This window comes from Rhinoderma darwinii, chromosome 10, assembly GCF_050947455.1.
Source record: "Rhinoderma darwinii isolate aRhiDar2 chromosome 10, aRhiDar2.hap1, whole genome shotgun sequence".
NCBI lineage: Eukaryota > Metazoa > Chordata > Amphibia > Anura > Rhinodermatidae > Rhinoderma > Rhinoderma darwinii.
In genome coordinates this window covers 7,432,445-7,451,298 of record NC_134696.1, presented here as the reverse complement: position 1 = coordinate 7,451,298, position 18,854 = coordinate 7,432,445, and the positions used below count along the sequence as shown (strand labels likewise).

General features: G+C 30.1%; 1 protein-coding gene across 1 annotated transcript in view; it reads right to left on the bottom strand.

Annotated features, from left to right (window-relative positions):
- Positions 1 to 18,547, bottom strand: part of SLC25A33 (solute carrier family 25 member 33) — a 35,221-nt gene extending 16,674 nt beyond the window's left edge. The window contains exon 1 of the mRNA XM_075839287.1: positions 18,349 to 18,547. Coding sequence (XP_075695402.1) covers positions 18,349 to 18,392 — 44 coding nt within the window. The 5' untranslated portion in view covers positions 18,393 to 18,547. The remainder of the gene's footprint in view (positions 1 to 18,348) is intronic.
- Between the last annotated feature and the right edge of the window lie 307 nt (positions 18,548 to 18,854).

Sequence of the window (18,854 nt, the reverse complement as noted above, 5' to 3'; positions counted from 1 at the left end):
ATTGCAGCTTGACTCAATTGAAGTGAATCGAGCTGAGCTGCAATACCACACACAACCAGTGGATAGGTGTGGCACTGTTTCTGGTAGAATGCAGCCACGTTTATCTAATCCTGAACAACCACTCTTAAAATTTCACAAGCTGTAAAATTCATCCAACACGGCCCTGGTCACACAGGCGCAAGGTTTTTTTTTTTCTTTTAAGGCTTAAGCTTAATGAAATCGCATTTGATTCGCAGCTTTACCACAACTTCAATCTTTCCCTATGGGAACGATGTTTGCACGCAGCCGTGCAGCTACTTCTGCTTTTAGGGAAGCATTGAGTTTGCCCGTGAGTCGCTTAAATGACAATTTTACAACGACTCTGCGATCACACAAAATCGCATGGCAGCCCCCGGTTACCAGCGCAATTTGCCACAATCAAATAGTGCAATAGTCGCCATGCGTAACATCGCCATCGAGCTCTGGCTTTAAGGGCAATGCACACAATGCGTATTTTCGTGCAGCAAAACCGCATGTAAATGGACCTGCGGTGCGAATTTTAAAATCTGCAGCCTGTCAATTTATCTTTTTTCGCTTGTGAATTGTATTTGTCTAGTGCTGAGGAAAATTGCACCAAAACGTAAAAACCGCATTGAGAAACGCATGATTAGGTGCGATTTTACCTGCACACTTCCTGCGTATTGCTGCGGTTTTGGTGCATGTAGCCTAAAGAGAAGACTTTTATACATCTATCGAGTCGTGCTCCGGGCCATATACTTCCAGTCACTGACAGCAAGCAGAGATCCTGAAAACAGCAATAGAAGCGCAAAGTATATTTCTAACATATATTGCTGGATGATAATTTGGTCATTTCTGTTCAGTTTCTTGCTTCTTGGCTAATAATATTCCAGATTACCCTGCAGTTCTTTGCTGGATTATTGGATGCCGGATTAGAGGGATTTAGAATTGAACCCTACGTTGTAGATCTGACCGACACCGTCATATTACAGTATAATGATTATATTAGTACGGTAATTACAAGGCAGCGAGCCCCAGCGTCCTCCGGGAGGGGTGCAGCCTGCCAGTCTACAGTCGCTTCCTGGGTTAATCACCATCACACCCTTCTCACCCTGCGCTTTACCACAGACCACATAAGACAGAATGCACACAGAGGACGTATAAAGCAGGAGGATCCCGGACCCCCATACCAGAGTGCCCCCCCCCAAGTGTCACATGCAGGACATCACTATGGGTATAACAGCGATCCACCTGCAGTTATTACATCATTGTGCAGCCATCACCATGTGTATTAACAGGTGTACATAGAGCAGAGGGTCCCTAATAGTAAAAACGCCAGAATGGGACCCCTGCTGGTGCTCGTCCATGTTATCACCCCCTACGATCAAGGCACATAACATCGCTGAGCCTGCCCCACCCCCACCATTGCATCACCTTCGATTCTGGAGCACGGAGAGGGGGCCCCGATTTACACACCCCATACCCAAACAAGGCCCCCCAACAGCTGCATGGCACGTACCCCCCTTGGATGCCATCAAAGCCCTGTTCGTTTATAGCATTGCTGATGTCTTGCATAGCAGAGTGGGTTTTGTGCACCCTGAGGCACCAGGACTTGGGTGAGGTTGCAACATCACTGGGTGACAATGTCAAGGGTGTTGGTCCCCCCCCCATAGGAGATAAACCTAGAAACCCCATCAATACGTGTTCTTGTAATACCCCTCTACCATGTCCAACAGAATCATATCACTACACCCCAGTCACGTGAGAGAAAGGCGGGCGAGGGTGAACCAGGCGGGCAGAGAACCGACCTACCTGTCCACGACACTTCTACAAAGGCTTTATTATGGCAACATGTTTTCTAAGGATCCTAAAAAGAATACAATGTCTGCTACAGCTCAACGACTGGTGCACATTGATGTATAGGATGCGCCGTCCTGCAACATTGTATTCCATAGATTAGGACTGAGCCATGCAATGAGAATACAGCGGTTCCCATCATTTGTAGTAGATTATAACACCATTGAGCAGAAGTCCGCAACCTTCAGCACTCCAAAACTACAATTCCCAACATGCCCTGATGACCTTTGGCTGGAATAATATAGCCTTTGGTTGTCAGTGCATGCTGGGAGTTGTAGTTTCACAGCAGCTGTAGTTTTGCAGGTAGCGGACCCCTGCTATAGAGAGATTGTTGCTCTACCAATCCCACAACCCTTACAATTTACGAGGAGCGAAACAAAAAGTTGCAGGATTCAGGCGCCACCATACAACTTCAGCTGCACAGCCCATCACTTAAAGGGACTCCACCTTTTTGCAGGAATCGGTCATTTTAAACCAATTCCCATAAGGCTGCCAACTGCGCCATTTATCCACTTCTACAGGACAAGCGGAAAAAAATTCATCAGTTTGGCCATGTAATTCTACAGGAAGGGGTCAGATATCCCGAGGCTCAGAACTGTACGTGGACACGTGAACAGGCTGAATATTCCAGGCTCATCCACCGGCACCACAGATCAGGACAGAGGAGGCTCAGTACATGGCCCATTGTGAGGAGGGGGCGGTCGCTGCACTGCGGGAGGTTATGTAAGCCTCATTCACACACACGGGGGGGGGGGGTTTATATAATCACGGGGACAACGTGCACTAGAAGGATCCAGACCATTACGTTTCCTTCCTCGAAAGGCTATGAACAGTTTGTCACTGGACGAAATTGGCACGTAGGTTACATAATATATGTGAGTTTCCAGGCATTCTCTCGTGACCTCACTGGTCTGCAATGCCAGAGCATGCTGGGAGTTGTAGTTCCACAGCAGCTGCAGAGCCACAGATTGCAGACTACTGCTCTTAAGCAAAGCAACCAGCAACCGCTGCCAACATAGAAATGGGTGTAAATGCACCCTGGCACCCAATTTCCTGAGACAGGGGCGGACATAGGTAGCAGAGGGCACCTTTGCCACATCAGCACCCTGGTGCCAGCTTCTGACTACTCACCATCCTAGTATCAGGTGCCACATATATTAAAGGTATAAGGTTTCATTAAACATACTCCCCCCTCCCCGCTTGCCCTCAGGGCCCCTTGCACAGCGGATATACCCACCCCTGGCCCGGAAGGGGGGGCACAGGAAATATTAAGTGGTTAAAGAGGAAAGTGGATCGGTCAGGTTGGATCCACTTGCTGGTCCACGGGTGACGGTTAGTTCAAATGTGAGTGCAAACTTTTTGGACGGGTGGGACAATCATTGGGCGACTCCACCAGAAGAAACCATCATGGAGGTGCCAGCTGGACCAGTGATCGTCATCCATGCCGCACAACAGGTCTCCATCATACCAGGACTATAAGAACTATAGATTTCCACGTTTGCCCCTAAGGCACAGGTGACACATTGAAGGTCACCAATAAATGCAGGGGAGGCAATTTACTACCACCGCTGCTCCGATGAGATAATAGACAATCTCTAACCTGTTTCCGGGAGAGGAAATAATGCAAAGAGCAAGATAAGGAAGCCATAACCAAGAATAAAGTGCAGCGCGACACACAAAGGGTTAATAGCGTGCAGCAGGGGCGGAAATTACGCCTGAGTCACTGGAAAGTAAAACAAATTAACAAAGAGAAGCATCAAAGGAATCTCGAAAACCGAACCCACACAGTGACGCGACCTGCCGCTCCGGCTCCGTCACACGAGGCGCCTTGTGGGTTTTGGAAACACACGGTCGCCCTGTGGATGCTGCAATACCGGCTAAGGAATGAATGAGACGCCGGCAGCACAATGGCGGACGGTTAGAAAAATCACTGCGGCCAGATCCACTCCATTAACTGCTAAACAGCATCCAGGAAACACATCTCAAAGGGTTAATCTATATTTTTCGTGTCCGTGGCACTTTGCCAAAATCGCCGCAAACCTGGCTTTGCCGCTTTTTTGCCTCGTTCAGTGGCGTTTGTCTTAAAAAAAAAAAAAGGTGTCGCTAAATACGCCAATATTGTTAACGTAGTCAACCAAGGCCAGAGACAGAACCCCCAACATGGATGTGGTAGCCATAGCCGAACCCCGCTTCTAATACGTGGCAGCCCCACCATCACCGTGATAGTTGGTTTATATGAAGTCAGAAAAAATGCTGCCAAATATTAATTTTCTTTAAAAAAAAAAATCACAAGACCGCAGCGTGGACTGTGCGGAGCAGCGGGGCGACGATTGCAAACTACTGACAAGGGTTAAAGGAGCCCCTATAGTGGCGTGGACCCCAAAACGAGGCTCTCCGGCTATTTCAAAACTGGCATGCTGGGAGTTGTAGTTTTGCAGAAGTGCTGGAGAGTCACTGCTATGTAGTAAGTCTTGAAGGACATTAAGGAGAAACCCCGGACGCCTTGTTCCCGGAGAGCCCCTTTAATACGAGGTTCGCCTTCCTCTCCCTGATGATTGATTCCTTAGACTGATCAGAACGCTGATCGCAAACCAGATGAATTGTTGATGGAGGAAACCAAAACTTATTAACCAATCAGCAGAAACAAGGACTCTTAAAAGTAACAGTAACTCTATCCACAAAGCATGGCCGCTAATAAATAATACACTGTGTCTTCTGAGGCGCCATGGATACGAAGTAACAGAGCATCAGAAGTAGCCCCGGTTATACCCACCAAGGTCTTACAAATGGTAGATCCCCCCGGCCATCCGTGTGTCCCTATAATCTCCATGTGACCTTGCAGTGCCCATGCTTCCTTCCTATGACCCCCCCAGCACTGCCCCATCATAACCAAGAAGTATGGACAGCACCAATGACTGCTCATTATAGGACAGCGGTGACAGGGTTAAATGCCGGAGGATGGGAATATGACAAATACTGTATAATAGGAATGTAAATAGAGAACCGGAGCCTGATGTCACCTGACCGACCGTCACCCGCAGAACGCATCATGTATATGACCATGGGTAGATATTATACTATTATATAATACTCCTATTACACCAGGCTACATTACACTATTATATTATACTATGCTCTATATTATACTACATTATATTACACTATTATATTATACTATGCTCTATATTATACTACATTATATTACACTATTATATTATACTATGCTCTATATTATACTACATTATATTACACTATTATATTATACTATGCTCTATATTATACTACATTATATTACACTATTATATTATACTATGCTCTATATTATACTACATTATATTACACTATTATATTATACTATGCTCTATATTATACTACATTATATTACACTATTATATTATACTATGCTCTATATTATACTACATTATATTACACTATTATATTATACTATGCTCTATATTATACTACATTATATTACACTACATTATATAATTCAATAGTAAACTATGCTTTAGTATATTATTCTGCACTCTATTATATTACACTGTCTATGATATATTATACTATGGTATATTACACTAGGTCTATTATATATTATACTATGGTACATTACACTGTCTATTATATATTATACTATGGTATATTACACTGTCTATTATATATTATACTATGGTATATTACACTAGGTCTATTATATATTATACTATGGTATATTACACTGTCTATTATATATTATACTATGGTATATTACACTGTCTATGATATATTATACTATGGTATATTACACTGTCTATTATATATTATACTATGGTATATTACACTAGGTCTATTATATATTATACTATGGTATATTACACTGGGTCTATTATATATTATACTATGGTATATTACACTAGGTCTATTATATATTATACTATGGTATATTACACTGTCTATGATATATTATACTATGGTATATTACACTGTCTATGATATATTATACTATGGTATATTACACTGTCTATTATATATTATACTATGGTATATTACACTAGGTCTATTATATATTATACTATGGTATATTACACTGTCTATGATATATTATACTATGGTATATTACACTAGGTCTATTATATATTATACTATGGTACATTACACTGTCTATTATATATTATACTATGGTATATTACACTGTCTATTATATATTATACTATGGTATATTACACTAGGTCTATTATATATTATACTATGGTATATTACACTGTCTATTATATATTATACTATGGTATATTACACTGTCTATGATATATTATACTATGGTATATTACACTGTCTATTATATATTATACTATGGTATATTACACTAGGTCTATTATATATTATACTATGGTATATTACACTAGGTCTATTATATATTATACTATGGTACATTACACTGTCTATGATATATTATACTATGGTATATTACACGGTCTATTATATATTATACTATGGTATATTACACTGTCTATTATATATTATACTATGGTATATTACACTGTCTATTATATATTATACTATGGTATATTACACTAGGTCTATGATATATTATACTATGGTATATTACACTGTCTATTATATATTATACTATGGTACATTACACTGTCTATTATATATTATACTATGGTATATTACACGGTCTATTATATATTATACTATGGTATATTACACTGTCTATTATATATTATACTATGGTATATTACACTAGGTCTATGATATATTATACTATGGTATATTACACTAGGTCTATGATATATTATACTATGGTATATTACACTAGGTCTATTATATATTATACTATGGTATATTACACTGGGTCTATTATATATTATACTATGGTATATTACACTAGGTCTATGATATATTATACTATGGTATATTACACTAGGTCTATGATATATTATACTATGGTATATTACACTGTCTATTATATATTATACTATGGTATATTACACTGTCTATTATATATTATACTATGGTATATTACACTGGGTCTATTATATATTATACTATGGTATATTACACTAGGTCTATTATATATTATACTATGGTATATTACACTGTCTATGATATATTATACTATGGTATATTACACTAGGTCTATGATATATTATACTATGGTATATTACACTATTATATATTATACTATGGTATATTACACTAGGTCTATTATATATTATACTATGGTATATTACACTAGGTCTATTATATATTATACTATGGTATATTACACTGGGTCTATTATATATTATACTATGGTATATTACACTAGGTCTATGATATATTATACTATGGTATATTACACTATTATATATTATACTATGGTATATTACACTAGGTCTATTATATATTATACTATGGTATATTACACTAGGTCTATTATATATTATACTATGGTATATTACACTGTCTATTATATATTATACTATGGTATATTACACTGTCTATTATATATTATACTATGGTATATTACACTGTCTATTATATATTATACTATGGTATATTACACTGTCTATTATATATTATACTATGGTATATTACACTGTCTATTATATATTATACTATGGTATATTACACTGTCTATTATATATTATACTATGGTATATTACACTAGGTCTATTATATATTATACTATGGTATATTACACTGTCTATTATATATTATACTATGGTATATTACACTGTCTATTATATATTATACTATGGTATATTACACTAGGTCTATTATATATTATACTATGGTATATTACACTAGGTCTATGATATATTATACTATGGTATATTACAGTCTATTATATATTATACTATGGTATATTACACTGTCTATTATATATTATACTATGGTATATTACACTGTCTATTATATATTATACTATGGTATATTACACTAGGTCTATGATATATTATACTATGGTATATTACACTGTCTATTATATATTATACTATGGTATATTACACTAGGTCTATTATATATTATACTATGGTATATTACACTGTCTATTATATATTATACTATGGTATATTACACTAGGTCTATGATATATTATACTATGGTATATTACACTGTCTATTATATATTATACTATGGTATATTACACTAGGTCTATTATATATTATACTATGGTATATTACACTGTCTATTATATATTATACTATGGTATATTACACTAGGTCTATTATATATTATACTATGGTATATTACACTGTCTATTATATATTATACTATGGTATATTACACTGGGTCTATTATATATTATACTATGGTATATTACAGTCTATTATATATTATACTATGGTATATTACACTGTCTATTATATATTATACTATGGTATATTACAGTCTATTATATATTATACTATGGTATATTACACTAGGTCTATTATATATTATACTATGGTATATTACACTGTCTATTATATATTATACTATGGTATATTACAGTCTATTATATATTATACTATGGTATATTACACTGTCTATTATATATTATACTATGGTATATTACACTAGGTCTATTATATATTATACTATGGTATATTACACTGTCTATTATATATTATACTATGGTATATTACACTGTCTATTATATATTATACTATGGTATATTACACTGTCTATTATATATTATACTATGGTATATTACACTAGGTCTATTATATATTATACTATGGTATATTACAGTCTATTATATATTATACTATGGTATATTACACTGTCTATTATATATTATACTATGGTATATTACACTGTCTATTATATATTATACTATGGTATATTACACTAGGTCTATTATATATTATACTATGGTATATTACAGTCTATTACATATTATACTATGGTATATTACACTGTCTATTATATATTATACTATGGTATATTACACTGTCTATTATATATTATACTATGGTATATTACACTAGGTCTATTATATATTATACTATGGTATATTACACTGTCTATTATATATTATACTATGGTATATTACACTGTCTATTATATATTATACTATGGTATATTACACTGTCTATTATATATTATACTATGGTATATTACACTGTCTATTATATATTATACTATGGTATATTACACTGTCTATTATATATTATACTATGGTATATTACACTAGGTCTATTATATATTATACTATGGTATATTACACTGGGTCTATTATATATTATACTATGGTATATTACACTGTCTATTATATATTATACTATGGTATATTACACTGTCTATTATATATTATACTATGGTATATTACACTAGGTCTATTATATATTATACTATGGTATATTACACTGGGTCTATTATACTATGGTATATTACACTGTCTATTATATATTATACTATGGTATATTACACTAGGTCTATTATATATTATACTATGGTATATTACAGTCTATTATATATTATACTATGGTATATTACACTGTTTATTATATATTATACTATGGTATATTACACTGGGTCTATTATATATTATACTATGGTATATTACACTAGGTCTATTATATATTATACTATGGTATATTACACTAGGTCTATTATATATTATACTATGGTATATTACACTGTCTATTATATATTATACTATGGTATATTACACTGTCTATTATATATTATACTATGGTATATTACACTGTCTATTATATATTATACTATGGTATATTACACTAGGTCTATTATATATTATACTATGGTATATTACACTAGGTCTATTATATATTATACTATGGTATATTACACTAGGTCTATTATATATTATACTATGGTATATTACACTAGGTCTATTATATATTATACTATGGTATATTACACTGTCTATTATATATTATACTATGGTATATTACACTGTCTATTATATATTATACTATGGTATATTACACTAGGTCTATTATATATTATACTATGGTATATTACACTAGGTCTATTATATATTATACTATGGTATATTACACTAGGTCTATTATATATTATACTATGGTATATTACACTGTCTATTATATATTATACTATGGTATATTACACTGTCTATTATATATTATACTATGGTATATTACACTAGGTCTATTATATATTATACTATGGTATATTACACTAGGTCTATTATATATTATACTATGGTATATTACACTGTCTATTATATATTATACTATGGTATATTACACTGTCTATTATATATTATACTATGGTATATTACACTGTCTATTATATATTATACTATGGTATATGTCTATTATATATTATACTATGGTATATTACACTGGGTCTATTATATATTATACTATGGTATATTACCCTGTCTATTATATATTATACTATGGTATATTACACTGTCTATTATATATTACACTATGGTATATTACACTGTCTATTATATATTATACTATGGTATATTACACTGTCTATTATATATTATACTATGGTATATTACACTGTCTATTATATATTATACTATGGTATATTACACTAGGTCTATTATATATTATACTATTGTATATTACACTGTCTATTATATATTATACTATGGTATATTACACTGTCTATTATATATTATACTATGGTATATTACACTAGGTCTATTATATATTATACTATGGTATATTACACTGGGTCTATTATATATTATACTATGGTATATTACACTGTCTATTATATATTATACTATGGTATATTACACTAGGTCTATTATATATTATACTATGGTATATTACACTAGGTCTATTATATATTATACTATGGTATATTACACTGTCTATTATATATTATACTATGGTATATTACACTGTCTATTATATATTATACTATGGTATATTACACTAGGTCTATTATAGATTATACTATGGTATATTACACTGTCTATGATATATTATACTATGGTATATTACACTAGGTCTATGATATATTATACTATGGTATATTACACTGTCTATGATATATTATACTATGGTATATTACACTGTCTATTATATATTATACTATGGTATATTACACTAGGTCTATTATATATTATACTATGGTATATTACACTGTCTATTATATATTATACTATGGTATATTACACTAGGTCTATTATATATTATACTATGGTATATTACACTGGGTCTATTATATATTATACTATGGTATATTACACTGTCTATTATATATTATACTATGGTATATTACACTAGGTCTATTATATATTATACTATGGTATATTACACTGGGTCTATTATATATTATACTATGGTATATTACACTAGGTCTATTATATATTATACTATGGTATATTACACTGTCTATTATATATTATACTATGGTATATTACACTGGGTCTATTATATATTATACTATGGTATATTACACTGTCTATTATATATTATACTATGGTATATTACACTGTCTATTATATATTATACTATGGTATATTACACTAGGTCTATGATATATTATACTATGGTATATTACACAGTCTATTATATATTATACTATGGTATATTACACTGTCTATTATATATTATACTATGGTATATTACACTAGGTCTATTATATATTATACTATGGTATATTACACTGTCTATTATATATTATACTATGGTATATTACACTAGGTCTATGATATATTATACTATGGTATATTACACAGTCTATTATATATTATACTATGGTATATTACACTGTCTATTATATATTATACTATGGTATATTACACTAGGTCTATTATATATTATACTATGGTATATTACACTGTCTATTATATATTATACTATGGTATATTACACTGTCTATTATATATTATACTATGGTATATTACACTGGGTCTATTATATATTATACTATGGTATATTACACTAGGTCTATGATATATTATACTATGGTATATTACACTATTATATATTATACTATGGTATATTACACTAGGTCTATTATATATTATACTATGGTATATTACACTGGGTCTATTATATATTATACTATGGTATATTACACTGTCTATTATATATTATACTATGGTATATTACACTGTCTATTATATATTATACTATGGTACATTACACTGTCTATTATATATTATACTATGGTATATTACACTAGGTCTATTATATATTATACTATGGTATATTACAGTCTATTATATATTATACTATGGTATATTACACTGGGTCTATTATATATTATACTATGGTATATTACACTGGGTCTATTATATATTATACTATGGTATATTACACTAGGTCTATTATATATTATACTATGGTATATTACACTGTCTATTATATATTATACTATGGTATATTACACTGTCTATGATATATTATACTATGGTATATTACACTGTCTATTATATATTATACTATGGTATATTACACTAGGTCTATTATATATTATACTATGGTATATTACACTGTCTATGATATATTATACTATGGTATATTACACTAGGTCTATTATATATTATACTATGGTACATTACACTGTCTATTATATATTATACTATGGTATATTACACTGTCTATTATATATTATACTATGGTATATTACACTAGGTCTATTATATATTATACTATGGTATATTACACTGTCTATTATATATTATACTATGGTATATTACACTGTCTATGATATATTATACTATGGTATATTACACTGTCTATTATATATTATACTATGGTATATTACACTAGGTCTATTATATATTATACTATGGTATATTACACTAGGTCTATTATATATTATACTATGGTACATTACACTGTCTATGATATATTATACTATGGTATATTACACGGTCTATTATATATTATACTATGGTATATTACACTGTCTATTATATATTATACTATGGTATATTACACTAGGTCTATGATATATTATACTATGGTATATTACACTGTCTATTATATATTATACTATGGTACATTACACTGTCTATTATATATTATACTATGGTATATTACACGGTCTATTATATATTATACTATGGTATATTACACTGTCTATTATATATTATACTATGGTATATTACACTAGGTCTATGATATATTATACTATGGTATATTACACTAGGTCTATGATATATTATACTATGGTATATTACACTAGGTCTATTATATATTATACTATGGTATATTACACTGGGTCTATTATATATTATACTATGGTATATTACACTAGGTCTATGATATATTATACTATGGTATATTACACTAGGTCTATGATATATTATACTATGGTATATTACACTGTCTATTATATATTATACTATGGTATATTACACTGTCTATTATATATTATACTATGGTATATTACACTGGGTCTATTATATATTATACTATGGTATATTACACTAGGTCTATTATATATTATACTATGGTATATTACACTGTCTATGATATATTATACTATGGTATATTACACTAGGTCTATGATATATTATACTATGGTATATTACACTATTATATATTATACTATGGTATATTACACTAGGTCTATTATATATTATACTATGGTATATTACACTAGGTCTATTATATATTATACTATGGTATATTACACTGGGTCTATTATATATTATACTATGGTATATTACACTGGGTCTATGATATATTATACTATGGTATATTACACTATTATATATTATACTATGGTATATTACACTAGGTCTATTATATATTATACTATGGTATATTACACTAGGTCTATTATATATTATACTATGGTATATTACACTGTCTATTATATATTATACTATGGTATATTACACTGTCTATTATATATTATACTATGGTATATTACACTGTCTATTATATATTATACTATGGTATATTACACTAGGTCTATTATATATTATACTATGGTATATTACACTGTCTATTATATATTATACTATGGTATATTACACTGTCTATTATATATTATACTATGGTATATTACACTGTCTATTATATATTATACTATGGTATATTACACTAGGTCTATTATATATTATACTATGGTATATTACACTGTCTATTATATATTATACTATGGTATATTACACTGTCTATTATATATTATACTATGGTATATTACACTAGGTCTATTATATATTATACTATGGTATATTACACTAGGTCTATGATATATTATACTATGGTATATTACAGTCTATTATATATTATACTATGGTATATTACACTGTCTATTATATATTATACTATGGTATATTACACTGTCTATTATATATTATACTATGGTATATTACACTAGGTCTATGATATATTATACTATGGTATATTACACTGTCTATTATATATTATACTATGGTATATTACACTAGGTCTATTATATATTATACTATGGTATATTACACTGTCTATTATATATTATACTATGGTATATTACACTAGGTCTATGATATATTATACTATGGTATATTACACTGTCTATTATATATTATACTATGGTATATTACACTAGGTCTATTATATATTATACTATGGTATATTACACTGGGTCTATTATATATTATACTATGGTATATTACACTAGGTCTATTATATATTATACTATGGTATATTACACTAGGTCTATTATATATTATACTATGGTATATTACACTGGGTCTATTATATATTATACTATGGTATATTACACTGTCTATTATATATTATACTATGGTATATTACACTGTCTATTATATATTATACTATGGTATATTACACTGTCTATTATATATTATACTATGGTATATTACACTAGGTCTATTATATATTATACTATGGTATATTACACTAGGTCTATTATATATTATACTATGGTATATTACACTAGGTCTATTATATATTATACTATGGTATATTACACTAGGTCTATTATATATTATACTATGGTATATTACACTGTCTATTATATATTATACTATGGTATATTACACTGTCTATTATATATTATACTATGGTATATTACACTAGGTCTATTATATATTATACTATGGTATATTACACTAGGTCTATTATATATTATACTATGGTATATTACACTAGGTCTATTATATATTATACTATGGTATATTACACTAGGTCTATTATATATTATACTATGGTATATTACACTGTCTATTATATATTATACTATGGTATATTACACTGTCTATTATATATTATACTATGGTATATTACACTAGGTCTATTATATATTATACTATGGTATATTACACTAGGTCTATTATATATTATACTATGGTATATTACACTAGGTCTATTATATATTATACTATGGTATATTACACTGTCTATTATATATTATACTATGGTATATTACACTGTCTATTATATATTATACTATGGTATATTACACTAGGTCTATTATATATTATACTATGGTATATTACACTAGGTCTATTATATATTATACTATGGTATATTACACTGTCTATTATATATTATACTATGGTATATTACACTGTCTATTATATATTATACTATGGTATATTACACTGTCTATTATATATTATACTATGGTATATGTCTATTATATATTATACTATGGTATATTACACTGGGTCTATTATATATTATACTATGGTATATTACCCTGTCTATTATATATTATACTATGGTATATTACACTGTCTATTATATATTACACTATGGTATATTACACTGTCTATTATATATTATACTATGGTATATTACACTAGGTCTATTATATATTATACTATGGTATATTACACTGTCTATTATATATTATACTATGGTATATTACACTGTCTATTATATATTATACTATGGTATATTACACTAGGTCTATTATATATTATACTATGGTATATTACACTGGGTCTATTATATATTATACTATGGTATATTACACTGTCTATTATATATTATACTATGGTATATTACACTAGGTCTATTATATATTATACTATGGTATATTACACTAGGTCTATTATATATTATACTATGGTATATTACACTGTCTATTATATATTATACTATGGTATATTACACTGTCTATTATATATTATACTATGGTATATTACACTAGGTCTATTATAGATTATACTATGGTATATTACACTGTCTATGATATATTATACTATGGTATATTACACTAGGTCTATGATATATTATACTATGGTATATTACACTGTCTATGATATATTATACTATGGTATATTACACTGTCTATTATATATTATACTATGGTATATTACACTAGGTCTATTATATATTATACTATGGTATATTACACTGTCTATTATATATTATACTATGGTATATTACACTAGGTCTATTATATATTATACTATGGTATATTACACTGGGTCTATTATATATTATACTATGGTATATTACACTGTCTATTATATATTATACTATGGTATATTACACTGTCTATTATATATTATACTATGGTATATTACACTGTCTATTATATATTATACTATGGTATATTACACTGTCTATTATATATTATACTATGGTATATTACACTGGGTCTATTATATATTATACTATGGTATATTACACTAGGTCTATTATATATTATACTATGGTATATTACACTGGGTCTATTATATATTATACTATGGTATATTACACTAGGTCTATTATATATTATACTATGGTATATTACACTGTCTATTATATATTATACTATGGTATATTACACTGGGTCTATTATATATTATACTATGGTATATTACACTGTCTATTATATATTATACTATGGTATATTACACTGTCTATTATATATTATACTATCGTATATTACACTAGGTCTATGATATATTATACTATGGTATATTACACAGTCTATTATATATTATACTATGGTATATTACACTGTCTATTATATATTATACTATGGTATATTACACTGTCTATTATATATTATACTATGGTATATTACACTAGGTCTATGATATATTATACTATGGTATATTACACAGTCTATTATATATTATACTATGGTATATTACACTGTCTATTATATATTATACTATGGTATATTACACTAGGTCTATTATATATTATACTATGGTATATTACACTGTCTATTATATATTATACTATGGTATATTACACTGTCTATTATATATTATACTATGGTACATTACACTGTCTATTATATATTATACTATGGTATATTACACTGGGTCTATTATATATTATACTATGGTATATTACACTAGGTCTATGATATATTATACTATGGTATATTACACTATTATATATTATACTATGGTATATTACACTAGGTCTATTATATATTATACTATGGTATATTACACTGGGTCTATTATATATTATACTATGGTATATTACAGTCTATTATATATTATACTATGGTACATTACACTGTCTATTATATATTATACTATGGTACATTACACTGTCTATTATATATTATACTATGGTATATTACACTGTCTATTATATATTATACTATGGTATATTACACTGTCTATTATATATTATACTATGGTATATTACACTGTCTATTATATATTATACTATGGTATATTACACTGTCTATGATATATTATACTATGGTATATTACACTGGGTCTATTATATATTATACTATGGTATATTACACTAGGTCTATTATATATTATACTATGGTATATTACACTGTCTATTATATATTATACTATGGTATATTACACTGTCTATTATATATTATACTATGGTATATTACACTGTCTATTATATATTATACTATGGTATATTACACTGTCTATGATATATTATACTATGGTATATTACACTGGGTCTATTATATATTATACTATGGTATATTACACTAGGTCTATTATATATTATACTATGGTATATTACACTGTCTATTATATATTATACTATGGTATATTACACTGTCTATTATATATTATACTATGGTATATTACACTGTCTATTATATATTATACTATGGTATATTACACTAGGTCTATTATATATTATACTATGGTATATTACACTGTCTATTATATATTATACTATGGTATATTACACTGTCTATGGTATATTACACTAGGTCTATTATATATTATACTATGGTATATTACACTAGGTCTATTATATATTATACTATGGTATATTACACTGTCTATTATATATTATACTATGGTATATTACACTGTCTATTATATATTATACTATGGTATATTACACTAGGTCTATTATCATACATGCTGTTATATTATGACACTATATTATTATATATTACACTAGATTATCATCGCCTCATGGTCCAGTGAGATGACACATAACACTACATACATGTTGAAGATAACATGTAACTGTCACATGTAGCTCTGCCCTGTATCAGCACGAGAACAGACGATACACCTGCCTCTTAGTGAAGCTTTGAACTACAAGTCCCAGCAGAGGCAGGTGACAGGACATGCTGGGGGTTGTAGTCCCCCAGCGGTGTGAGGGAGACCGGAGTAACGTTCCCGTCATGTAATATTAGATGACACAACATGATCCCCCGCCATGCTCTTACCCTCCAGCCAGGAGGTGCAGAAGAGTGTCCTTGCTCTGAGCCATGTCCCCGGCTGCTGGACGGATAAAGGTCGGTGTCCCCGGTCAGTCACTCATCCTCCCGCTAGCTCCCCGCTCTGTGCCGCGACTGGCCGGTAAAAGCCGGTTTTCTCTTCACAGCCGGCTGGTGATATCACGTCAGCAGTCCCGGGGGGAGGGGGTGTGCGGGCAGTGAGTGACGTATGATGGGGGCGTGTCTACGGGAGTGCGGCCGCCTGATCCATAGCCATAGAGACAGAGGGGGCACGGAGGGGGCGTTGTCCGTGACGTCACGACTAGGATTGCAGAAGTTTACACCATGCTGGAAGTGAGGGGAGGGGGGTGTATAACAAGAGGGGCGAGTACAGGGGAACAGGCAGGAAGATCATCTATCTATCTATCTATCTATCTATCTATCTATCTATCTATCTATCTATCTATCTATCTATCTATCTATCTCATATCTATCTATCTATCTATCTATCTATC